Source organism: Antechinus flavipes, chromosome 2 (genome assembly GCF_016432865.1).
Source record: "Antechinus flavipes isolate AdamAnt ecotype Samford, QLD, Australia chromosome 2, AdamAnt_v2, whole genome shotgun sequence".
Lineage (NCBI taxonomy): Eukaryota > Metazoa > Chordata > Mammalia > Dasyuromorphia > Dasyuridae > Antechinus > Antechinus flavipes.
This window is the reverse complement of record NC_067399.1, coordinates 204422989-204449556: the sequence shown is the minus strand read 5'-3', so window position 1 is coordinate 204449556 and position 26568 is coordinate 204422989. Positions and strand designations below refer to the sequence as shown.

The 26568-nt window shown below is 35.2% G+C and overlaps 1 protein-coding gene across 4 annotated transcripts in view; it reads right to left on the bottom strand.

Annotated features, from left to right (window-relative positions):
- Window positions 1-26568, bottom strand: part of ASAP2 (ArfGAP with SH3 domain, ankyrin repeat and PH domain 2) — a 260499-nt gene that overhangs the window by 148058 nt on the left and 85873 nt on the right. For all 4 annotated transcript variants that reach the window (XM_051976086.1, XM_051976083.1, XM_051976084.1 and 1 more), the window contains exon 3: window positions 2354-2499. In XM_051976086.1, coding sequence (XP_051832046.1) covers window positions 2354-2499 — 146 coding nt within the window. The remainder of the gene's footprint in view (window positions 1-2353; window positions 2500-26568) is intronic.

Genomic DNA, 26568 nt, shown 5'->3' with positions numbered 1-26568 from the left:
CAGGGGCAGAAAAAGAAATCAAATGAGACCCTGGCCTCAACTCTTGCAATGAATCAGTAGCTGGGCAGCCTCTGTATTTTTTTTCCCCTTTCTCATTCTTAACTAATAATACATTATGTTCCCTCTCTTGTGCCCTTTTGAGTGGAGACTTTTAAACCACTACCATCAGTCCAAGAGTGAAGAGCTATTTATTCCCTTGGTCCAAGCATTCTGATAGGATAAATGAAAAAGAGCCTGTTTGTAGCTACAGATGAAAGAAGGACACAGAACACATTAATAAGTGCCTGACCTGCTCATTTTTGACCTTTCTAAGCAAAGTATGGCAGAAGCAAGCAGGAAAAAAGAATGGAGGGGAAGATGTACAAATCAATGTACATTTGTGGAATACAAGATCTTAGATCTTAATGAGCAATTTAATGTTTTACCCTTCTCCAGTGACTACAGAGCTATAAGAATAGTAAATAAAAAAAGGGCAGTCTTCAGAGAAAGCTTATTTTTGCTTCAAAACAAGCTAAACCCAGAATAGATTTGTGTAGATTTTATTACTAACTCACAGTTGGTACTCACAGTGAAAAAGGAATGTCAGTGATCATCAAGGTCTACAAATATGATGGGTGGATATTCAATAGAGGGTTTGTGGGAGTATATGGATGGGAAATATATAATGTGAATAGACTGCAAAATAAGCTTGTAGAGAGAAACTTCAATGAGATCCCATTTTACCAGTAGCATCAAAGGAAATCTTAGGATCTCAAGTTCACATAATCAGAGCTGGACGAAATCATAAAGACCACTTAATCTAATTTTTACAGATGAGGAAATTGAGCCCAAGAGAGCTTTGATTTGTTGCCAAAGGAATGGTAGAATTTTAATCCAGACCTTCTAAAACCAGAGCCTCCATTTTTTTCATTGTCCCAATTGCTATATAAAGCAAAGAGTTTTGAAAACTTTAAAGTACTATAAAACTTAGTTTTTTGTATATTTTTCCATATTGCATTTTATTTTTGGAGCCTGGATTTTTCTTTCTCTCGGGCTGGAAGTCATCAAGCACTTACAGTCTATTCCTAAAACTGACTGTTAGAAAAGCTTTAACTTGTTTTTGCTTTCAACCTGGGCCAGTTCAACACTTCTCAAGCAGTCTGCTATTCCTCCCTCAAACCCAAATCCCCACCTCAGGGCTCAGCACACTAGTGTCAGAAAATACAGTTGCCCAATTGGTTTTGGCTGCACCACAGCTCCTCATTCCAAAGCTCAAGTACTCTTATAAGGCTCAGCCCTCCCCAGCAGCAGGAGGGGCTGCAGGTGTGTGTCATCATACCCAGACTATTTTTCATATTTTACATGTTTCAAGTAAAAAGGGGTGAGGAGGGCATTGCGTCTCTAGTCCCTACACCTGGAGCTGCAAAAGCTCTTTATATTTTCATAGCTTTAATTGCAGGTGACCCAGGACACCCTAAGATTCTAACGTATTTATTAAAGAAAGGCAGCATGACAGTGTACTGATTGTTCATTCAGGAAGGTCTGGGTTCTGCTTCTGGCTCTAACACATACCAGCTGGATGAGCACAAGCAAGTCCTATAACCTCTCAGGCCCTAAAGCCATTTTCTCAGATTATAAATTACAGATGAGGGGCTGATCTGTATCAGTGGAAGAGGTCTTTATGATAAGCGTTTCCTACACTGATGAAATTACAAGTCTGGGCCAAATTTTTTTTTAAATCTGATATTAAAAATGAAAACAACTATCTAGAAATCCTTCCCAAGGGAAGAATTTCTACCATTAGAAATTACTGAATTAAAAGCCAAGAATGTTACAGAGCCTTCAACAGAGCAAACACATTGTCTTAAAGTCACCTATTCTCCAGAATCTAAGCTGATGAATGAGAACAATTATCATTTCTACATTGCTTTAAGTTTTGCACAGTGCTTAACAAATATTATCTTATTTAATTCTCACAACAATTCTGGGAAATGGGAGCTTTTTACAGATAAGGAAACTGAGGTAGACAGCAGTTAGTTAAGTGACCTGCTTAAGTCACAAAATTGTTAAATATCTGTATTCTAGGCTCCAGGTCTAGTGCTATATCCACTACACCACCTGCACCTATTATTACAAACATAATGAAAATTAAAACTTTACTATATTCTAGTATCTTAGATGTTAATTATTCTGTTAGTTATTCTAAGATAGTCCAATGTTTTCATAAAATATAATTATTTTATGTACCAAGTATAAATCACTCAACTGAATTTTATGCATGAAATTGATACTTTTACTGAACTCACTTTCCAGTTAAAATAATTCAAAGATTGTCACAATTTAACTTATAAAAGATCACATGCACAATTCTTACCAGGTTCTTGAAAAGTGCGGTTAGTTCTTTTGTAAACACTGAAAATTTCAGGAATGCACTTCCTAAATCTGGATCATCTCTGCACACACAATTGCCACCAAATTTCTCCAGAGCTTGTGTATACTGTTCTTCATTTTCCACATGTGCTTCAAAAAGAGAGAGAGATCATACCATTACTTTTGCAGCGACAGTACAAACATTTTTGAACAAAGATCCTTTGGGGGATATGAGTAGAGATTCTGTTAGTTTTTTGAAAAACAAAGTCACGAATACATTACAAATAATGAAGCAAACCCCTCCGTGAAAATATGCTGCCCCTCTGAACAGAAAGAACTCTTAACCACTACTTATGTGCCAGTAACCCACTGGGAACTCAACAGAAAGACAGATAAGAATAACACAAACAGGAAAAGGCCAAGACATCAGGTTCTTTACAACAACCTATGGTGTTCCAGGATATGACTACAATTCATATTCAGAATACTTGCATAAATTTTATAAGCACATATTTCTGGAAGAGCCTCCTTTGGTCAAATGATGGCAAAAGTCTCAGGAGTCAAGTTAACTGACCAGTAGCTGTTTCAATAATTATGCTGGAAGGAAGGGTAGGGGAAAAGGTTAGGGCCTTCCACATTCCAATCAATGACAAAGTTCTTCCTAGAAATTCAACAATAAAAAGTCTGTTCTCTTCTGCCCAGATCCTGACTATTTCAAGCCCAAGGACATACCACAGTAACTTCTCCCTTCTATGGAAGAGCAGGCACTGATGAATCAAACAACAAAAATATAAGAATTCAGCACATCTCCAGGACCAAGGATGTCATGGAGCCTGATAACTGTGGCTCAATCCTCCCCAAACTACAAAACCAGCTGGTAATCAATAAACATTTATTAAGCACCAACCATGTGTCGGGCACTCTGATAAAATATGGGGATACAGAGGAAAGCAAAAACAGTCCCTGTTCTCAAGGAGCAATAGGGAAGATAATTATGTACAAATAAGATATATAAAGGATAAATTGGGAGATAACCTTAAAGGAAAGGTGCCAGCATTAAAGAAGATTCAGAAAAGCTTCTTGTAAAATGGAGGCCTTTAGCTAAGACTTGAGATCAGAAAACAGAGATGAGGAAGAGTGAGGATGGCAAACAGCCAGCAAAAATTATTCAGAATTGGGAGATGAAGCCAGGATTTTAACTTCTAACTTCAAATCCAATGTGTATTCCAATGTGCTAGAACCTCTCCTCTTTGTTAGTCTTGGGTAATGACAACACTCTCTGAAGATAGATGAAGATGGATAAGAAGTGGGAGGGGAGATTACTGACCACCAAGATTTTTTTCCTCTAATTCTATATATAATAGTTCAATTGTTAATTGCTCAATTTCCATTTTTAGCCTTTCTATTCCAATACTCCCTAATCTTCCCCAGTTCTTCAGATTGCCTACCCAAAGAGCATTTATGGGGCAAGGACTTGCTCCATATCATAAAACAACCTACAAATGTGAGTTATCACTGTTTCTGCCATAAGTTATCCTGTTCATCACACAGTAAAGACCAGAAATCACAATTTTCTAGTGCAAGATTCTTTTGTCAACTATACAAAACTTCAGAGATATTATCTCCAAGGGAAAGAAAAGTAGTCACCCATTCTAAATCTAGTTTCCTGGACCTTAGAATGGAGATCACAGTGGGGGTGGCAGGGGTAATGAAGTGTGCATTTATGTTTGGAAAGCACTCACTGCCACAGTGCCAGATTCCCATGATCCATCATGAATGTACAAAGTATAAAAGCTTAGAAAAATTCTCTGACCTTGACCTTCAGTGACACTTTAAAACCTAATGAAATCCCTAAACGTATCTAGTTAGCACAGAGTAAATTAGTCTTGGTACTTATTCTACTTTTGGGCTTTTGGCATTCCCACAACAAATAGGTTAAATAAAGAATCTGTTAAGAGACTAAATCCTATCAATTAATATGAAGAGGGAATGAAAAGAGAAGAAAAGGGAAGTGGGAAGCAGCCTGACATAGTAAAAAATAATAATAAAACTGGATTTAGAGTCAGAAGACTTATGCTACTACTTATGTCACATAACCAGATGGTCAGAGGCATAAATTCAAATTTAAACTCAGATAGCAATGACTCCAAGTTCATTACTCTATTTATGTGGACAACTAATTGCCTCAAAGGTCCCTCTTTTTTCTTCTATTCAGAATCTTTTGGACCTTATATAATTCTTTTTTTTTTTAAATTAAAGTTTTTTATTTACAAAATATATGGATAGGTAATTTTTCTTTTTGCTGAGGCAATTGGGGTTAAGTGACTTGCTCAGGATCACACAGCCAGGAAGTGTTGAGTGTCTGAGGCCAGATTTGAATTCAGGTCTTCTGACTTCAGGGCTGGTGCTCTATCTACTGCACCACCTAACTGCTCCATGTATGGGTAATTTTTCAACACTGACCCTTGCAAAATCTTCTGTTCCAAATTTTTCCCTCCTCCCCATCCCATTGCTAGATGGCAGGTAGTCCAATACATGTTAAATATATTAAAATATATGTTAAATCCAACATATGACTACATATTTATATAGTTATCTTGCTGCACAAGAAAAATCGGATCAAGAAGGAAAAAAAAATCTGAGAAAGAAAATAAAATGCAAACAAACAAGAACAGAAAAGTGAAAATGCTATGTTGTAGCCCTATATAATTTAAAAATATGGGTTCCATTTCTGCCTATGCCACTAACAATAAAATCCCAGGTAAATCAGAACTTCTTTCAGAATCAGTTGGGAATAAATTGGGAATTCAGTTCAGAATACAATGGGAATGAGGCTATCTTCTTTACAAGACCAAATGAGAACAACAAGGCTAATTTAAGATAAGAAAATGATCCAAATGCAAAACAACTTACTCAATTCATTTCAATCACAAAATGGAGGCTTAAAACAAAATGAAGTCAATTATGCTAAGTCTTTGATGGACAAGGGAAGACTCTCTTTGGAGTTCTTCCACTTGTTGCAGAATCTCTCACAGTAAAAATTTTCCACAATCCTATCTATGTATGAGTAAATAATGCAACAATTTTTAATTTCCTCCCATTCCTGTCATCTGTCTGGTATTAATAATCATGTTATTCATGATCCTTTTTCCTTCTTAGAGATAATTCCAAGATTTTAATTGCTTGTACCACCTCTTAGTGATGCTTAAACAGTTTTTGCTATGATTAAATTCTTGTTGTGACTCAATCAAGTGAAAAGGTTGTATCTATGACTTACAATGGGGATAGCTAAGAAGGGATGGATGCATGTGTACTCGCACTCTCTGCTTCCAAGTGAAGGGAATACAGGGCAGCATTCCCCACCACCATGCTAATAATGTTCTGTATAGCCTTCTGGTAGTTTGAAAAGTCTGTATTTTGCCAGAAGATGTTATCTATGAGGGCCCAAAGATGGGGCCTTGATTGGTGTGATTTTAAGTCTGTGGCCTTTCTAAATTTGGAAGGACTTCTCTATCAGCGAGCATAAGGTCCTTAAATAACTTCCCTCACTCTGACATGGAATGCCATGGAGAGTGGATTCTCATTTGAGGCAAGAGAAAATCTATGTCCCTGTAATGAATGCCCTTTGCCCCATAGTCTACATTTTTAGCATTCTATCACTATCAAATGTTGGTTGCCCAAATGAAGATTTGTCATCATTAAGGAGATCTCTATTATCTTAGCCTTTCAGGTGGAAGTCAGCTATGAGCGTATGCTGTCAAGGATGCTTTGACAGCATCCTTTTGGATTTTGTTGACTTAATTGAAAAATTCAGTTATAGTTTAAGGTCGAATGTTATCGATGATATTGTTTTAATTAAAACTCTATAGATATATAATACTAGGACATTCAGAATATTCAAAATCACATCAACGTCATTGCCATTGGACTTAGATATTTCAGTCCTACATGAGAAGATATCTCAAAAAGCATGGCCATAATATGATAGCCCCTATTATCCTGACTCCTCCAGTTATCCAAGGTCCTATACCTTATAGTTTTATTTGCTAGATATTGCCATGCTAGGTCTGGAGTAAGGAAGATTTAAGTTCAAATGTGGCCATGAACATTTACCAGCTATGTGAACCTGAGTAAGTCATTTAATCCCCATTTGCCTCAGTTTTCTCATCTGTAAAATGAGGATAACAGTAGTACCTATTACCAGGATTATTGTGAGGATCAAACAAAATAATAAAAATAAAAGTACTTAGCACAATGCCTGACATATAATAAATGCTATATAAATGTTAGAAATTATTTATTTGTTAGTACTCTGCAGCTCAATTCTGCCTCTGTCCTTTGGTACATAGCAGATCATGTCAAAGTCAAGAATCCTCATACATTTTAGTACTCTGGAACATGGGTTTGTTCTTTATTTAATAAGAACTCAATGTGTCAAGCACTCACCATGAGGGTTAGACATAACTGGAGATGTTCTAAAAGTATCACCAGTCATCCTAAATATGGTTCGATGGCATAGTTTGTTCATCTACTGTATAATGTTTTGTCCAGCTTGAAGTTTTTCTCATCTTAAAAACTTTATATAAACTCTTTTCCAGAGAAAGCATGAAAAGGGCAGCATGAATCCTCTTTATTTAAAAAGACACTTTTGAAATTATCTTAAAACTCCATGGAACATCATAAGGTTTCTCAGCAAATAAATGTTTTGTCACTTGACCTGTCTTGATGACACTTGAGTCATTCTGGTGGCCATACAAGGTGTATGGTTTCCTGACCAAGGCAACTGGAAGAGGATCCCAAGTTGCCACTGGAAGGAGTATGCAAAAAATGGATAAGAAGAAAGTTTTGAATCTTGGCACATCTTAAAAGAATGTCGGTGATGATAGTGATTTGTAAGATTGTTATCCTGAAATGAGTGCTGTAGGAGGTGGAAGATTATAATTACCAAATGGCAATGCATCTTTAAACATTCCCATGATGAAGTTTTTCCCAAGATATAGTAATCCCAATAGTTATCACTCAGTAAAACAGAGTCAGGCAACTAGATTAAGTTTGGTATATGATGAATTCATTACAAATTTTATTTGAGTAAATTTGCCAGTTGAGCAGAGAATTTTGTTTTCAAAGTTCATAATGTACCTAAAAGTAAGAGGTCAAATTTCTGTTTTGATACACAAAGGATGGGTATTTCAACCATATAGTGCTATTCTGGACAAAATTTAAAGAAAAATCCACTAAACGGGAGCAGAATGATTGCACAATCTGAAGTATAGAGTTCCCTTGGTGATACTGCCCTTATCATTATGCAGTATACATTTCTTCTAGCAATCTCATCATTTGTTACAGTATTAAACCAAGATATGATAATATTCTTACTTTTTTCTGTTCAGTAAAGTCTAAGAATCAGTCATCATTTCAAGGTGGGGATGAATGTGCCTAAAAACCTGGAACTTTAGAATACACGAAGTATTATTGTTTCACACTTACTTCTCCTTATTGAAGTATGGCATCATAATGCTTCTTTCTTAGATAACTTTTAAAGGCAGAGGCTTCCCAGAGTACAAAGTAAGAGAATGATGTGTACATCACATGACGACAGTATTATATATCCTGAATTGAAACAAATGAGGAGATAAAGTGCTTCCAATGCAAGTCTACATAATTGAGCCAATTTTCTTGATTTCCAATCTTCTGTCACTTGGTAAAAGTATGTAGAAACTTCCAGGGAGTCAAAAATAAAAGTGTTGTCAATTGGCAAGAGATGCTTTTACTTCATATGCCCACATATTAGAGAATACAAAGGAGTAAATATGCTGCTTCAAGTTATTAAGTCCAAAGATCATGGAAAACCAAGCCATATGATTATAGGATCTTAGAGGGATTTGATGATCACTCTATCCAACTGCTTCATCTCATAGTTGAAAAAACTGAGGCCCAGAAATGCTGCTGGGAACAACCAAGCAAATCAGACAAGTAGTAAATGGCAAAACCAAGATCTGAACCCAGGTCTTCTGATATAAAATCTTGTGACTCCAAATCCAATGCTCTTTCTACATCAGTATATTGCCATAATTTCCCTCTATTCAGACCCATATAACATTTGTAATATATCTTGCATAGTAAACATTTTTATCATATTATTAATGTTTATATGCATATGTATTTTCCATCATTCATGTCAAGGACCATATGTCTCTGCACTCTATCACAATGTCTTGTATACAATACATCTCCAGAAATACACACACACACACACACACACAGAGGTAGATATTATTTTAATTTGCTTTAAGGTTTTTATTTTTTATTATAAACTAAATGGGTACCTTTGAAAAAAATTTTTTTTGCCAAAAGCAGTCCCAAAATAGGAATCTAAAATAAAGCTTGGGAATAAAGTTTCTGGAAAGTAACCAAAGAGAACACATTAGCCTTAGGTTATAGTACTTGAAAATGTTTCCGTTAAAAAGAGTTCAATCTTCTTGGTTCCCTGTAGAATTCAACTATACTTACAATGAGGGCCTTTTCTTATACTGTAATACTTCAATAAATTAATGAACTCAGTCTTAAATATTCCTTCCATCTATGCAAATAAATTTTGGTCTTCTCATTCTGGACAATTTTTATTCAAGTTGTCACAAGATTCTCCATAAAGAAACTACATTGGCTATGCACAGGAAGGTTAAGATATATAGATATAAAAACATTTTATGGACTCTAGTACAGCATTTGAGCAGTTGTATGATGAGATTTATAAGTGGAAACCAAGTGAGAGGTAATCTAGTCCAGTTTTTTATTTTACAGATGAAAAAATTGAGACCCACGGGGTTAAATAACTTGTTCAATATCACATATATAGTAAATAGCAGAGCTTGCATTCAAACCCAAGTCTCCATTCCGAATCTAGCTCTCTTTCTGCATTCTTGATTTTTAAAGCTAAATGGGACCTTGGAAAACATTTAATCCATCTCTCTAATTTCACAGAAAACAACTCTACAGACTCCCAAACTAATTAGGTGCAGAGCTAAAACAAGAATCTATATTTACTGACTTATAAATTCATACTTTTTTCCATCATAGCATATTATTTTACCCTATTGCTCAAGGACATTCAAAGGCAAGTTAGGTGCAAAGAGTTGAAGAGATTATTATGTCAAAAAGACTATTATGAACCCAGCAGGTATATGTTAATACTACACTAACCCAAAGAAAAGAATTCATTTTTGTATTTAATAAAAACTTTTTAGGAAGATGGAAGTTGTCTTTGGGTCAAAGGACCCAAACTGAGATGGGGCAAACAAGCCCCTATTAAATTGTATCTTTACCTCCATCCAACTTCCTAGGGCATAAGGTCTTGCAACATAATTGCACTTGGGACATAAAAATCACAGATCACAATATGTAGCAATTTAAAGTTTACAAAGTACTTTCCCCTCAAGAAGTTTAAGTATTACTTGTTTCACTTTCTATATAAAAAACTGATCCTCAGTTTTCAAAGTCACTTTGTATCTAGTCACTAATGAATATAGAAAGGGACTTTTTGTCCATATCTGAATCTACAATAAAATCTATGCAAACATAGATGCCTCTCAGGTCCTTTAAGTAGCTCAGCCGAAACAGAAGAGATTAGGAGATTTCTAGGTAGCATCACATTCTAAGCAACATACTTTCATCTTAATTTTATGGTAACTAATATAGTGCCTTGACTCAGTGCAATACCTGCTTCACATGCTGTAAATTTTCAACTTCATTTTGCTTAATGATCCTTTCTATCCCCACCTACCCCTGATACTATTTCCCCTGCACAGGAATTACTTTTGCAATATAACCAACAAATATTTATTGGCAGACCTGCAATAATGAAGAACTCATAACCTCATAAAGCTACTCAAAGTTTTAAAAAACTCTAGTTATTAGGAAGCTTTTCTTGTATCAAATCTAAATTTGACTCTCAAAGTACTATCTATTGTTTCTAGTTTTGGCTTCAAAGTCCAGGCAGAGTAAAGTCTAAATTCACTTTGACATTACATGTTTTCAAATACTTGAAGGCAACTATCATGTTTCCTCTTTTTGCTTTTTCCAAGTCTCTTCCCTTCACCAGGCTGGACGTCTTCTTCACCCACACCTCAAACAACAGAATCAGTGATCCTGGCCTCCTTATCAGTTCACAAACAAGACACTCCATTTTCAGTCTTTAGCATTTTCTTTAGCTGTCTCCCATTCCTGGAATGCTCTCCCTCCTCATGTCTGCTTTCTGGTTTCCTCCAAGTCCAAAAAAATTCAATGTTCTATAGGAAGTCATTCCCAACCTCCTTTTAAATCCTAAAGTCTTCCTTGTAATTTCCTAAATATTCTTGTTGTTTTCCTTTATTCTTAAGGAGGTCCAAGCCATCAGGGAAATGATGCATGACATGCAAGTGTGTTGGATTTAAATGAGCGGAGGTCTGCTCAAGGTCACTTACCTCATTTTCTCCTTCAGAATAATCTGGATCCAGTGGTCAGTTCTAGATCAGGACAATTGGAGATGACCCTGGAGGCAGTGGGAGACCTTAGCACTTTTGCTAAATATTAAACTTGTAGTCCACTAAAATGCCCAAATATTTTTCATAAAAATTGTTGCCTCTCCTATCTTATGCTTGTGAAATTTTTTTTTTAAACACAAGGTAAGAGTTTAGATTTACTCCTATTACATTTCATGTTACATTTAGTCCATTGTTCTTAACCATCAAAAACTTTTTGTGTCCTGGCTCTACCATCAATTGTGTTAAGCTTTCCTCTTAGCTTTGTGACATCTGCAAATTTAATATGTCTTCTGTAAGGTCTCCAAGTCCCTGATAAACACACTGGAAAACCAAGGATATTTTCTTGTTGGAAATATTTTACAGGACTAACTAAGCCTCCTTTAATCATTATTAACTAACTCTAGATCCAGAGGTCAACAAAATATGGTGTGAGGGCCAAATCTATCTTGCTGGTTTTATATAGCTACAGGAGCAAAAAATGTCTTTTACACTTGGACAGACCCTGGTTTGTCAACCTTTGAGGTGTAGATTAGAGGTGTTTAAATATGCCCACATAAAAACTTCCAAATACAATACAACCCAATCAAATAATAAATATTTATTAAGAACTACTATGTGCAAGACACTATGCTATGTGCTGAGGATACAATGAGAGGCAAAAAAAAAAAATCTCTATTCTCAAGGAGATTACAATCTAATGGATAAGACACTTTGCAAATGCATATGCAAAGTAAGCTATATATAGGATAAATAGGAAATAATTAATAGAGGGAAGACACTGGAATTAAGAGAGATTAGGAAAGGCTTCCTGTAGAAAGTAAGATTTTAGTTGAAACTTAAAGGAAACCCAGGAAATCAATAGTTAGATAGGAAGAGGGAGAGGGACTACCTGGCATGAAAGGGTGTTCAATAGGCAGAAGGCTACAGTCACTGTTTGAAAGAATATGTGGCAGAAAGTAAGGTATAATAAGACTGGAAAGCTAGAGTTGGGCTAGGTGATAAAGGGTTTTGAATGGCAAACAGAGAATATTGTATTTGTTCCTAAAGACAGGGTTTAGTGAATTAAGGAGGTGACATGGCATTTTAGGAAAAGCATTTTATTAGCTGATTGGAGAACGGACTGGAGTGGGGAAAGATTTGAGGCAGGCAGATCTATCAGAAATAATTAAGGTGATGACTGACTGTCCTATAGTGAGTACAGTTAAAGGGGGAAAGGGGTATATTTAAGAGATGTTGCAAAGGTAAAAATCAGTAGGTCCTGGGAGGAAAAAAAAAAGATTGTATATGAAGAATGAAATAAAGTGAAGAATCCAGGATGAATCCCTAGGTTGTAAACCTGAAGAATGGGGGGAAGAGGGAGAAGAGGGAAATGGATTGTTTTGAATATAATGAGTTTAAGTAACTCATTTTTGAGTTTGAGATGCCTGGAAAGCCATTGGAGATGTGAGACTGGAGGTCAGCAGAAAGAGTCGGGTAGATAGATAGATCTGAGAATCATCTGCAAAAAAATGATAAATCCAAAATAGTTAGATGACATCACCAAGTAAAGTAAAGGAAAAAGAGAAAAAAGTCCAGGAAAGAACCCTGAGGACTACCTATGTATACTACAAGGTATGCTCTGGAGAAGGATACAGCAAAGGAGGCTGAGAAGCAAACCAGATAGGTAGGAAAAACCAGGAGAGAGTGATAACCTAAGAACTTAGAGGAGAGAATTAAGAAGAAATGATTAACAGTATCAGGAGCTGCAATAAGATCAAGAAGAATGAGGATTGAGCCATAGGATGTGACAAGAGGTCAATAGTAAATTTAAAGAGAGCAAGCAGTTTTGGTGAGATAAAATTAGAAGTCACATTGTAAGAAATTAAGAGAAAAATAAGAGGAAAGAGAATAGAGGTACCTATTATAAATGGCCTTTTCAAAAACCTTTGTTACAAAGGCCAGAAGATATAAAAGATGATATTCAGTCGGAGTGAAGGATCAAGGGAGAGTTTTTTCAGGACAGAGGAGCCATGGGCTTGCTTGTGGACAGTAGGAAATGAACCAGTAGAGGGGGAGAAATTGAAAATAGGAGAAAAATAGGAATAATTGAAGTAGACAATCACTTAGAGGCATTGGGATGGAATGGAATCACTTGAACAGGGATTAGCCTTAATAAAGAATAAGGCTACTTCATCATGAGAGACACGGGTGGAAGAGAAAGTAGCAGAAGGCATCTGAATATTAGGAGATGAGGAAGAGAAGAGGAAATTCAAGACCTCAATTTTTTTTCTATAAAATATGAGAAAAGGATTTCAGTTGAGAGAGTAGAAGAAGGGGAAGCCAAGGGAGGTTTGAAGATGAACCGGTTTTTGATGTAGAGTAGTGAGTTTACAAAGGAGATATCATATAGGACAGCCTAGCAGCTGGGAAGCCCCAGTTGAGGTTATATAACATAAATGTGTAGTGGTCCCAATCAGAATGGAGGCTTGATTTTCTCCACCTTCATTCCGCAGCACATGAACAAGTACAAAGGTGATGAATGTTGGAACTGATCCAAGGCTAAGGCTTGGCTGGGCATAATTGGGAACACGATAAGAGACTGGGATTTCAAAAGAGGAAAACAGTGTAATGTTGTAGATCCTAATGGATCTAGATAGAAAAAAGTGGCTAGTGAGGGGAGATGGCCTGGCAGTGAAAATGATGAATCAATGGACTGTCTGGAGGTCAGCATGCAGATGAATAGTAGAGTTTTGTAAGGGAAGGGAAAAACAAAAAGCTAACAGATTTATGGTCGGATAAGGAGATTTCAGAATTTATGAACAAAGAGGTAGTATTAATTAAATTATAACTGGGAAATGTTTAACAAGATAAATTAAAATACAATAAACAGAAAATATTAATTTATGGTTTTCTAAAGTTAATATATGATCTACAGGGATTCATTTCTATTTGAGTGTTTTCCCAGATCTAGATTAACAAAGCTACCTAATAAGAATGCCCTAAGTCTCCATCCCATCATCACAAAGAACTCAAAGAGAAAAGGGGCTCTTCTATCCTGAAGGTTTTATAGTTATAGGGTGCCTCTGCACCCTACAGAGGCATATGGTGTACTAGAAAGTTGGGAACCAGAATTTGAATTAGGCTACCAACAATTAGCAGTAGTTTTCCTCATTAGAAAGTAAGGTCTTTGAGATAGGGACTGTTTCACTTCTATTTTATATTGCTAGAGGTTGGCACAGTGATTACCCAGGTTCTTCCTACCTATTTCTCTTGCGGGGTGTTGTTTTGATATTATTTTTATATTGCCCTTCCTAGCCTCAGTGAACTTCATAAAATCACCCATCTCCCTTTCTAACTCTTACTACACGTATAGACTACAGTAATCAACTCTACAATTCTAAATATTCCAGTGGAAATGCCAGCACAATAACTACTCAACAGCTTTCTGGAATAACCCAGAGAATCAATCCCTTCAGATACTATTGGGCAACAGATCTTTCCACCATTCTACTTATACTAAATTCACCTTCCATAAATGTACGCCCATTCTTCCAACATCTGACTTTACCCCTAAATTAAGATAAGTACATTGTATTTGTGTACTGTATATTCACAGTTTACTCCAGTCATATAAACTGCCAAGAAATCCTAATTAAAAAAGGAAGCAAGAGACATAAATGAAGCATGTACAATTCTTTTAGATCTGCAACTTGAATGCTCCTTTCACTTGGAATGTTGAATTATTAGGAGATCATCTACCTAGTTCAGCAGTTCTCAAAGTGAGATTCAGGGAGTTTATGAATTCAAAACTAGTTTTTATAATATTGAAATGGTTTAATTTTGAATACAGAAAAGACTGATAAACATTACATAAATAAAAGCTCTTTTGGGAAAATTTTTAAATAATTTAATAGTGTAAAAAGGTCCTAAGGACAAAAAGTTTGAAAACTGCTAATATTGTCCAATGCTCAAAGTCACAACTTTTTAATAAAAACAAAAGTAAAACTAGATTGCAAATATTTCTTCTCTTCCCCTTATCCTCAGAGACATCATGCTCAGATACAAAAGTTTTTTACCCAGCCAGTCACTCTTAACAGGTAGGACTAAAGGCAATTAATCAAAAAGCAGTATATATATGGATGCCAATTATATACCTAGGACTGGGTCATATGTGGAGAATACAAAGACAAAAGTTTAACAATCTATTTCTAGGAGTTCATATGCTTCAGCCCCTCTGGCTTCTTTCTGAAAGGACCACTCTTCCCAGAACTACTATTTAAGGAAAGTGAGTAGAGTAACTATATCACATTTCTCTCCAGGATAAATTTTGGATTTCTTCTATCAAGCCCTCAGACCAGGTATCTTTTACTTATAGTTTCCCTCCAAGAGAATCTAAACTTCTTCAGGGGAAGGACTGTCTTTCTCCTTTTATTTATATTTCTAGTTCTTAGCAAAGTCCCTGGAATGTTGTAAAAGCTCAATAGTCTCCATTTAAGGATGGTTCTCAAACTAGCCATCTTCTCTTCCTTTACCAAAGGGTTATACACCTTTGGTAATACATTGTATCCACTTACAAGATAACAATTTTCTCTCTCCTTTTCAGCTTCCTTTTTAAAACTGCCTTCTCCCTTTAGATTGTAAGCTTCTTGAAGCAGAAACTGTCTTTTTCTTATTTGCATTTCCTTAGCTGACAAACAGCCTGGCACATAATTGGAGTTAAATAAATGTTTATTGAGTAACTGTCTAGGAGTCAACAAGTGGTGCAGTAGGCCTGGAATCCTGAGTTCAAATAGGACCTCAAAACACCACCATCAATATCTCTGCCAAAAAAAACCCAAAAACAACTCCAACTGGGGTCAGAAAGAGTCAGAAGGACACAACTGAATGAATGAACAACAACAGAATGGCTGGTAAATACAAAATATTTGGGAGAAGGCACCAGCAGCCTCAGGGGAAGATGGGGGATCTGGAAAGTGTTAATGTATTAGATGATGCTTAAACTAATCTATACTTTAATTTCCTTCCTCTTTGAGGCAGAAATGAAAAAAATGCATCCCATACACAAGGACAGACAGAAAAAGAGGGACAGAAATGGGATACACTATGTGAAAAACTGAAGTGTGAGAAAAAAGAAGGTATAATAGGGCTGGATCCAGGTTACATTAAATGTATCAAAAAAAAGCATTTACTGGATTCACACATCTAAACCACAGTAACACATTTTGTAAAGAATGCATCTTAGAAGTGACATATGCTCCTCAGGTGAAATAACTGCTTGGTGAAGCAAACCCTCCCTAGATACCATGATGATTAGCATTCAAAATGGAGCTATGATTTTAACATAGTAATCACTCTGCATAAATCTAAATAAATGAAACAAGTTCATTTTTGGTTGCAGTGCTATATGCTACTGACTTTCAGTTCTGATGTTAAGGCACACATCCTCAAAGATAGGTTGACACAGAAACATTTAACTGCAATTTGGTGAGGTGTGAAGAGAAAAAGAATATAAAATAACATCCATTCTCCCAGGAGGATTTACCTAAAATCAAAGAAAATGCCTTAGTTCTCTAATGGGTTCTCAATAAGAAATAATAATTTATAGTTATATAGCATCTTATGATTACAAGTAATGTACTTTCACATCTATAATTTCTTTTGAGACTTTAAAAGAGCTCTGTGAAATAGATGACAATCTGAATAATATTGACCCCATTTTAGAGCTAAGGAAACAGACTCAAGGAGATTAAATGACTTGTTCAAAGAATACAGCTTGTGACTGGCAGAGCAAAGATATCAACGGCTCTTTCCTTCCCTTAAGCCATGATCTTTTTCTCATTACACCACAAACAGAGTTGTAATAGAATTCAACACTCTTCTTTCCAGATGATTAAAATGAAGCCTTTAATGAGATGTGACTTGTCCAGTCATAGAACTCTGGTCCTGACTCCAAATCCTGTCCTTTTCCCACAGTGTACCATACTATTTTAAAATTAATCCCAAGGCTCAGTATTTGTTAAAATGAATAACACATCTATCAATACTTCTCTTTAAGTCCTAGCACTTAATGTTTCTTCCCACAAAATACACCGTAACTTTCTAGGAAGTTGGCTATTCCTGTTAAAATGCTTCACTCCCTTCCCCCATGACTATAGTATGAACAAATTTTCCACCTCAACCCTCGCTCCCCGGGATGTCTATCTTTTCAAAATAAAACAAAAGTAGGATTTTTTTTTTTTTTAAGGAGCAAACTATTGGGAAGGGAAAAGTTTTATTTCTTATAAATTGTTCCAAGGCAAACATGATACCAGTCATAAGAATTTCATATAAATTATTGACTGCCCCAATAATATTAATGCTAAATTAAACAAATATAATTTTTGAATCTTTGGGTAATTTAAAATTTTACTGATCAATTCTTATATAAAGGCCACCAACAAGAATGATAGAAAAGAAGGAAAATATAATGAAATTAATACCTTTGAATCTCTCAAAAACCACTCTGCTGATTGAAGGAAATAATTAATTGATAATCATAATAATTGATGGGAAAATAATTAGCAGTTTTAATGAAGTTTTAAATATCCAAAAGACAGGTGGTGCAGTGAATCTGGAGCAGGAAAGAGACTAAACTAGCCCTAGATATAGAGAGCTGGTATTCAATTGCCTAGATATGACAAAGGCTTGGGTCCTGGTCCTTTTGGGGTCTCGGTTCACAGGATTGCCAAATGAGGGAGATAAGCCCTTTCCAGCACAAGATCCTAGGAAATGAGGACCCAGAGAGGTGAAGTGATTTGACTATGGTCGCAATGATAGTGAGTAGTAGAGAAATGATTCAAACTCAAGTTCTCTGATTCTAGACCTAGTATTCTTTCCATGTACTGTGTTCCATTCTTGATGTATAAAATCAGGGTATTAGTCATCTTCAAGATCTTTTGTCATTTTCCTGATCAGAGATTTCTAATAATTTCTACTGTATCAAAATCAATCAATTCACCAATCTTTCACTAGAATGACTTTTATGACCTTCCCATAAACAAATCTCTATTTGTCCCTTTATTTTTTTACATTTTTCAGTAGTTCTGTTGACTGCCAAGCAGGTAGGACTCTGATGATTACATAATTACAGGAATTACATAATTAAAGCCATACCTCAATGGTTCTTCTATCCTTCCTTTCCAAATTGCTTAAATCCAATCATTCTTTAAAGCCCAGACCAAGACTATTACTTCTTCAACCTTTCTTGGAATTCTTAACTGTACTTACAATCAACATCACACAACCTACCACTGATTTGTTCTTTTATGGTTTCCTCTAAATAACTGACAAAATTGATAACTTCTTGAGATAAGATATACTTCTTTGGATCTTCAACCATTACTGGGAAGATAGCAGATTATACTTTCAATAAATTCATGTCCATTTGATTGACTTTAGCTTAAGATCAAATATTTGATTTTAGTGTAAAAGTAACAATTCTTTCACATATTCTGGTAGACAGTGTATTCATTCAATTCAATTCAATAAATGTTTATTATTACCTACTTTGCTATGTGCTAGACACAGTGCTAAACTCTGGGAATACAAACAAGAAAAAGAAAGACATTTTCTGCCCTCAAAAAGCTTACAATCTAATAAGAGAAGACAACACAAAAAAACTAAAAAGGAGGGAGGGTAAAAGAACATGATATTCTTTAGCGGAGTGGAAATCAATCCATCAATCAATAAATAAATATTTAAGTACCTCCAATGCACTAGGAACTATGCTAAACACTGGGAATACAAAAAAAATGAGCATTTGCCCTCAAGGAGCTTACAGTCTAGTGGGGATGAGAACATGCAAACAAATACATATGCAGTATGCTATATACCATGCTATATACATGTTAAATAGTAAATAATTAACAGAGGGAAACTACAATTAAGATGTGCCTTAATTCTGGCAAAGAATTCTTGGAGAAAGTGGGATTTTAGTTGGGGCTTAAAGGAAGCCAGGGAGGTAGTGGTCCAAGCAGAAAAGGGAAAGCATTACAAGTATAGGGGATCATTAGGAGGCCAGTGTCACTGGATTAAAGAGTAAGTATTAGAGCAAAAGATTTAAGACGGGGAGTAGTCTAGGTTATAAAGAACTTTGAATAACCAACAGAGCACATTCCTGGAGACAAAAGGAAGCCATTGGAGTTTAGTGAGTTGGGGATTTTTTTTCGGAGGGGGGGGGGGTGTCATCAGCACATCTGATAATCAAGTTTTAATTTATTTAATCCAAGTTATTGATAAAAATGCTAAAGACTCAAAGACAGATTTGAGGTACAAAGACAGAATTTTTTAGGTAAACTTATTTAATTAGTTATAAATAAGATGAATTTTACTATCACCTATTCTCTTTCTCTTATTAAAAATTTTTTTTCAATGCTTTAAATATCACCGTCATGCCTAAATAACCCCACCTCAAAATAGTCCTTTTTAAACAAAGATAATCAATGTGCATTTATTAAGCATCTAATTTCTTTTCAGGCCCTGTGCTAAGCATTAAAGATACAAAGGCAAAAACAAAATATTTCCTATCCTCAAGATACTCACATTCCAGGAGCTGAGATCACACGTGCATATATAAGTATATAAAAATAAAATTAAAACATATACAGGATAATGGGGAAATGTAGAATGCACTAGAGGCTGAAGGCAATCAGAAAAGGCTTTCATGAAGAAGTGGCATATGAGTTAAATGTTCAAAGAAAATCAGGATTATAATTGGCAGATGTAAGAAAGTATAGTTATGCAAAATAAAATGACATAGTGACCCCATCTGACATCAAAAATTTCATTCTGCACCTGTAGATCCCAACTTTATTGAAATCCAGACACATTATATTTAAGGCATTTTCCTTTTTTTTTTTTAAACCTTTGTAGAAATCCCAGCAAAAAAGAAATGAGGTTAGTTCAATTATGACAAACATTGAAGTGTTTATTATAAACACAAAGTACTGTGTGAGGAAAGATATAAAAATTAAATAAGATCAAGTCTCTGCCCTAATGAAGTCTAGCAGTATTTCTATAGGTCAGAAACATAAATAACTATAAGATAAACTACTACATAAGAATTCATACCATTAAACACCTGGCAGCCCTTCTCACTGTACTTAGCTGGTCAGTAAACTATTAAACTGAAACAATTAAGGAAAGCTTAATGAAAGACATGGCATTTGGGTCAAGTCTTAAAAATATGTGATCAAGGATGATACACATGACCAGTTCTGCTGTATCCACTCTGTATCTACTCTGGCTTTGGCAATCTTGATCTTCTTTAAGTAATCACCAACTAAATACATGAACTCATAGTTTTAGAGATGAATACCACATTTATTTGATAATTTCTAGAATCTGCATTTTTTCTGAATGTTAGAACATTTTCCCAACTTTATTCTTCTGGAATCTTTCTTCTTCTCTCCAGCTCCTCAAAGATTACCAAAAGCACTTCACAGTCATTACAGGTATAAGTTCTTTCAGTTTCCTAGAATGTAATCTGCTAGAGCATGACTCATTAAAATCACTTAAGTGCTCTCTTGCTAGCTCCCTATCTAGCTTGGATGCAATCCCCTCTTAACCATGCATTTTCCACTTTTCCCAAGTTGAAATCATTCTTTTATTTTATCTTACTTCACACAAAAAAGTGGGTATCACACAGTTCTGTATCTTTACTATTTATTAACTACTTAGACTTTATTTTGTTTTGAACATTATAAAAAAAAGTTTTTTTTTTTAATTTTAAAAACATTTTAAAAAAATCCTATTTAGTTGTTTTGGACATTTTTTATTTTATACATTAGATCATCAGAAATTCCTGACTTATGCTACTCTTTTGCATACACTTATCCCAGTAGAACATAAGTTCATACTTTTATCAAATTGCTTGCTGTCTTAGGGAAGGATGAGTAAAGGGAGAGGAGAAGAAAACATTGGAACACAAAATCTTACAAAAATCAATGTTGGAAACTAAATACACACACATACACACACACACACACACACACACACACACACACACACTCACTTCAATTCAATAAACATTTACTGAACACCTACTATGTTTCCCAGCATTATGAGATGTGGAGAGAAAATAAATACAAAACAAAACAGTACTAGATTTCTACTGGGGAAATCAATGTACAAAGGTAATTATCTATAAAATATAAATAGAGTAAATATAAACTAATGGAGAGGGGAATTTACAAGTGTGGAAATTAAGAAAGGGTGAGTAAAGGGTGTAGGAAAGGGTGAGTAAAGGGTGAAGGAAAACATGCTAGGAGTCTGGAGGCAAAGGACAGACTAGGTAAAGAAATGCATAGATGAGCAGGAAATGAGTGGGAAACAGTAAATTAATTGGGCTAGAACTTGCATAAAAAGAAGTAATGTGTTTGGACTTTGGAGAACCATATCATGAAGGGCTTTACCAACCAAACAGCAGTTTGTATTTTGCTCTAAAGTCAACTCAGAACCCCTGAAGCTTACCCAAACAGGGGAGCAGGAAAATCAGTCCAGCACTTTAGGGATGCCAATTTGATATCTGTGGATCAATCTGAGAAAGAGGTAACTAGAGACAGAGAGACCAACTAAGAGACTGCTGCTACAATGTAAGCCAGAGCTGAAGAGGGCTCCTGGGTGCCAAAATTATCTTCCCTTTTGTCTTGGTATTCATTACCTGAGCAGAGAACCTTTCCTATAATAGGTGTTAGTAGACAGAGTTCTTTTATAACCCTGACCTCAGGGCAGAGCTCCCTATACAACATTCTTGTAGATCGGGGGTTCTTTTAGCCTTTTGGTGAAAGTTTGATGAAAACCCATGAATCCTTTCTCAGAATCATGTTTTTAAATAGCTAAAAATACTTTGCATTTCAAAAGAAACAAATTATAATGAAATACAGTTTTCAAAATATTAATATAAGAGGGCAGTTAGGTGGTATAGTGGATAGAGTGCCAGCCCTGAAGTCAGGAAGTCTTGAATTCAAATCTGACCTCAGACACTTAACACTTCCTAACTGTGTGACCTTGGGCAAGTCACTTAATCCCAGTTGCCCCAGGGGGAAAAATAAATAAATAAATGAAATATATTAATGCAAGCTTACAAAGGCCAAGTTAAAAAACTCTAGATGCTTAGAATTTTTGCTAGTTTTTAATTTTTCAAAAATGTCTTGAACCATATTCCTTTCTGTAGTCTTTGATCATTGGTCTACATCTATTTTTTCTCAGTTTGCTTCCCTAAATATTAGGATACATTTATTGACAGCATCTTAATTTTCCTTTCCCAAAGGACATGAATCTCGCTGGTTACTATCATCCACCAGTCTTCCTTCTTGGTCAGAATTCAGTGAGAGAACATATAATAATAATAACAGAAACAGCTTACATTTATAGAGTATACTATCTACATTATTTCATTTACATTTCATTGCTTCCTCTACATTTTTGAGGAATAAATAAAAGCATGTAACAAATTCATTTGATGCTAATTTTTAAAATCTAACATGAGGCAGACAATAGAATTCTAGAGAATAATCTCCTCATCAATACCATATCAAAGCCTCTGTGTCAATTTTGCAGCTCCATGTTAGATATTTCATTCCCCCTGACTTTATTTTAACAAGTACAATCTGTTATAGATTTCCATAAAATGTCACTTCTGTGACTACCTACTTTTATTTATTCACTTACAAGTAGTTTTATTATGTTTCTATCCTCAGGGGAGTGGGTTTCTATATAGGCACATATTTTGTGAATAAACAATGCTATTCCTCTTCTCCTTTAACTAGATCTCTTTGGAAAAAACAATAACAAAATCCACCAAATCAAGATATCATTGAGGAAGCCTCCTGAACTTGTATTGACCTATCTGGATCTGATTAGTCAATCGGTTCCAAACCTACCTTCCTGTATCAATATTTATCTCACATCTCTCTCACTGGAATGGTTATCCCTTTTCTATCAAGACATATGATTTTGGGAAAATCTCAGTGAAGTTGTTTCTTTATCTATAAAACAAGGGAGTTGTTCTATATGAAGATGGTTGGGTCTATGTGACTTCTATGTTCTTCCCAGCTCCAAATACAAGACTCTATGATCCTTCTTTTTCCTACTCATATTGTATATCTTGCCCCACTAATCATAGTAAACCTGTGTTAAAATTTAAACTGGCTTTAGTAGTCATAGTTGTACAGTAGGGTAGACATCTGATTAATAAAATCTACCACACACATCTAACTCTTGAATTTTTGGTTTTTTTTTTCCCAACATAAAAGATGATCAGCAAATGAAAATTCCCTTCCTTAAGGGTCTTTTTTCTTTTATGTATGTATATGCTTCAAACTCATTCCAAGTTTTTCTATAATATTAAGATTGGACATAATTTGGGAAGACTACTCAATTAAAATAGTTTCATTAAGTACAGAACTTAGAGTGACTTCAGAGAAGTGAAAATAAAGTTGTTTTTGTTGTTTCTGTCTTAATAAAGAAAGGGAAAATGTTTCCACCCACTGATAAGTCAAACACAGCTGAAAAAATGTGGCCTAAACTTCCCAGAAAAGGAAGGGGAAAAAAATCACCTTTGTGTTGAGACCAAGCTTGGGAAATTTCTGCCCAAATACATTTTTAAGTAAATATGTACAACTGGGATTTTTTCTTTGAAGAGAGGACAGATGGCAGCTTATTACGGGTGGGAAAAATATTACAGAAGCTGTTTCTCAACAAGAATTACAATAGCTGTTTCTGCAAACTGGAACCCACCAAGACGTTTTCCCCCCAGAAAATACATCTGGTTGAGAAGTCTGGCATCTTTCTGGAAACAGAGTTCAAAAAATATAGCTATTTTTACAAGTGTCCTTATGGTGTACACTGATATTCTTTTGGTTCATGCAAGTTTTTTCAAAAATATATATTTAAGCTCTAATAATCTTTCTGAAAAAATCCCTCCTCTTTAAGTCATCTCTCACATGAAAGAATATAGGATCTGGCTAAATTCTGAATATGTTTGTATTGTCTGGGCTGCACTAAGAAAGAGGGTTTTAAAACATTCAGAGTCTTAAAATTACGAAACACTTTTCCTATCTAAGAAGGGAAAATAAAAGCTCTGTATTACAGAAATAATACTTTACAAATTATGCATTAAGTTTATGTTGAATATCTGTTATTTATTCCTACGGTGGATAGGGATATAATAAGCCCCAAAACAGCAACAGCCACAAAAATTTATGACCTCCTTTCAAAGACAAGACAACTACATGACACCATTAAACAACAATACAATGTAGTGTATGATCAAAAATGAAACTGATTAAAAAAAACCAAACATCAGGTGCTGCAGTTTAAGAAGGAGCAAAGAGACTCAATAAGGACTAAAATAGTAAGAGAAGTTTGAAACGAGCACAAATATTAAATTTTAAATAAACCTAATTATTAAAAAATAATTTAATTTATTTTAAAAGATGGGTAGGATGTAGACTAGTGGCAGAGGGAATTCCAAACTAAAGAGAGACTATGGCATGGGGAAACCCAAAGAAGTAGGAAAAAAGTTTGGTATGTGATGCTCAGGGGATAACGAGCCAGGTTGAAGAAGACCTTGTGAAAAGCAATGAAGCTTTTCCTTTCCTCAAACTGAATAACAATAGATTGGACAGAAATTTATTACAGGCTGTGGAGGATGTAAAGGACTGAAACTCTGAATTGATGCACTGAGGTCAGACAACAGAGCACTTAAGGCTAACTACAGATTGGACAATACTCTATTAGCATATTCTTGGAAAATGGCCCTTCCCACTATTCTGGTTCAATCTTTTGGTGTATATAGAGAACTATGGAAAGAATTAGGTGGTGGAGTAAGACAAGCCAGAGTCACTTGGGCAGTGGAGGTGGAAAAGGAAGGTCTCGGAGATCCTGTGTCCATTCCCTTCATTTCTACCCCTAAAAACCAAGAATAAAGACCAAGGACTTGTGCTTATCCTGACTCCAGCTGATTCTAAGGTATCCAGGGTGCTAATTCAGTCTTCACAGGAGGACTCTAAAAAACCACGCATAATTTTAATCTTAAAAGAGAATGTAGAAGTAAAAACATATTACATATACATGAAACTATAAATTAATGTGACTGATTTAAAAAAAAAAAAAAAGCTAAACCCAGAATTTTATTTTCAAATGAATACTCTGCCTTTTAAAAATGGTCCCCATGGAAGGGGATACCCAGAATGATGGACAACAGTTTGGGACTCCTCTTTTAGGGAGCAGCCAGTCATTATAAATAGGCTTCATTTTTTTTCTTATATCTCTCAAAAACAGGGATTCTTACTAGTTGTGTGACATAGGGCAAATCATTTACCTCCTCTGGGCATTTATGACCCTTAAAATCAAGTATTAAATTACATGAAAGTATTAAACTCTCTAAGTCTAAAGTTCTATGATTTTATTAGAGAAGTTACCAAATTCATTTCTTTGGCTTTTATAGCAAGTATATATATATATATATATTTTTCCCCCCCAACCTGAGTGGTGTTAAATCCTTCAAAGCAGTCACAATAGGAGGCTATAAATTATAATCTTCTAAGCATGTGGCACATGCTTTTGCATAATCTTTGGACAAATCTTTTGAAAATGGATTGGGTTTTGGGGAAAAAAACAAGTTGCATGGTGCCCAAGGGTAATTTTTTAAAATGTCTAACTACAAAATTAGAAATAACTACTTAATGCTGAGGTAGGAACAGGGACAGCTAATTGGCACAGTGAATAGACCTGAATTCAATCTAACCTCAGGCACTGGTTGTATATGATCTTAGGTAAGTCACTTAACCCTGTTAGCCTCAGTTTCCTCATCTGTAAAATGAGCTGGACAAGAAATGGCAAAGCACTCCAATATCTCTGCCAAGAAAACACCACATGAAATGAAAACAACTGAACAACAAGGTAAGATTATGGTCCCATTAAGGAAAATATGATACAGGGCACACTGGGACCTGGGGGAAGACTGAAAAGTTGGTGTGAGAAACTTAATGGTGAGCTTTCTGACATCTAAGACTTTGTTTATTTATAAATTAAGACTTCCAGGAAGGGCCCTGAGAGATTTACATTTGCCTTTCTCAAGAACTCCATGGGACAAGTTATGTCGCCAAGTTTTACCCAAGTAGCTAAAATTTTTCTTTTTATTTGTAAGGAGAATAACCATAGAAACAGCTAATACACATATAATTTCTAAATCTAGATCCCTAATCTAGAGTGAGAAGATAGATCTGGGTTCAAATCTCTGCTCTATTATTTATTACCTGTATGAATCTAGGCAAGTCACTTTTGGGTGGTTGGTTTCCTTTTCTGTAAAAAAGTGAAGATGATCTATAACGTCTCTCCCAATCCCCTCGTCCCAAGACATCATAGTAAATTACATATGGAAATCATTCAAATAACAAAACAATTTTTGAAATGTTTTGTTTCCCAACAAAATTCAATATTCTCCCTCTTTAAAATATCTTTAACACTCAAACAATTATTCACTCATTCTAAATAATAAATAAATGCTTATTGACTTAAGGACATCAGAGAAACTTTTCCTTTTATGTGGACAAGTCATCATTCATAATTCAATCAACTACCATTCAATAAATAACTATACTGAAAGCACTAAGCATGATGAAAAGGTAATTATGATATAGCCCCTTCTTCATGAACCTCACAATCTAGCAACATGATT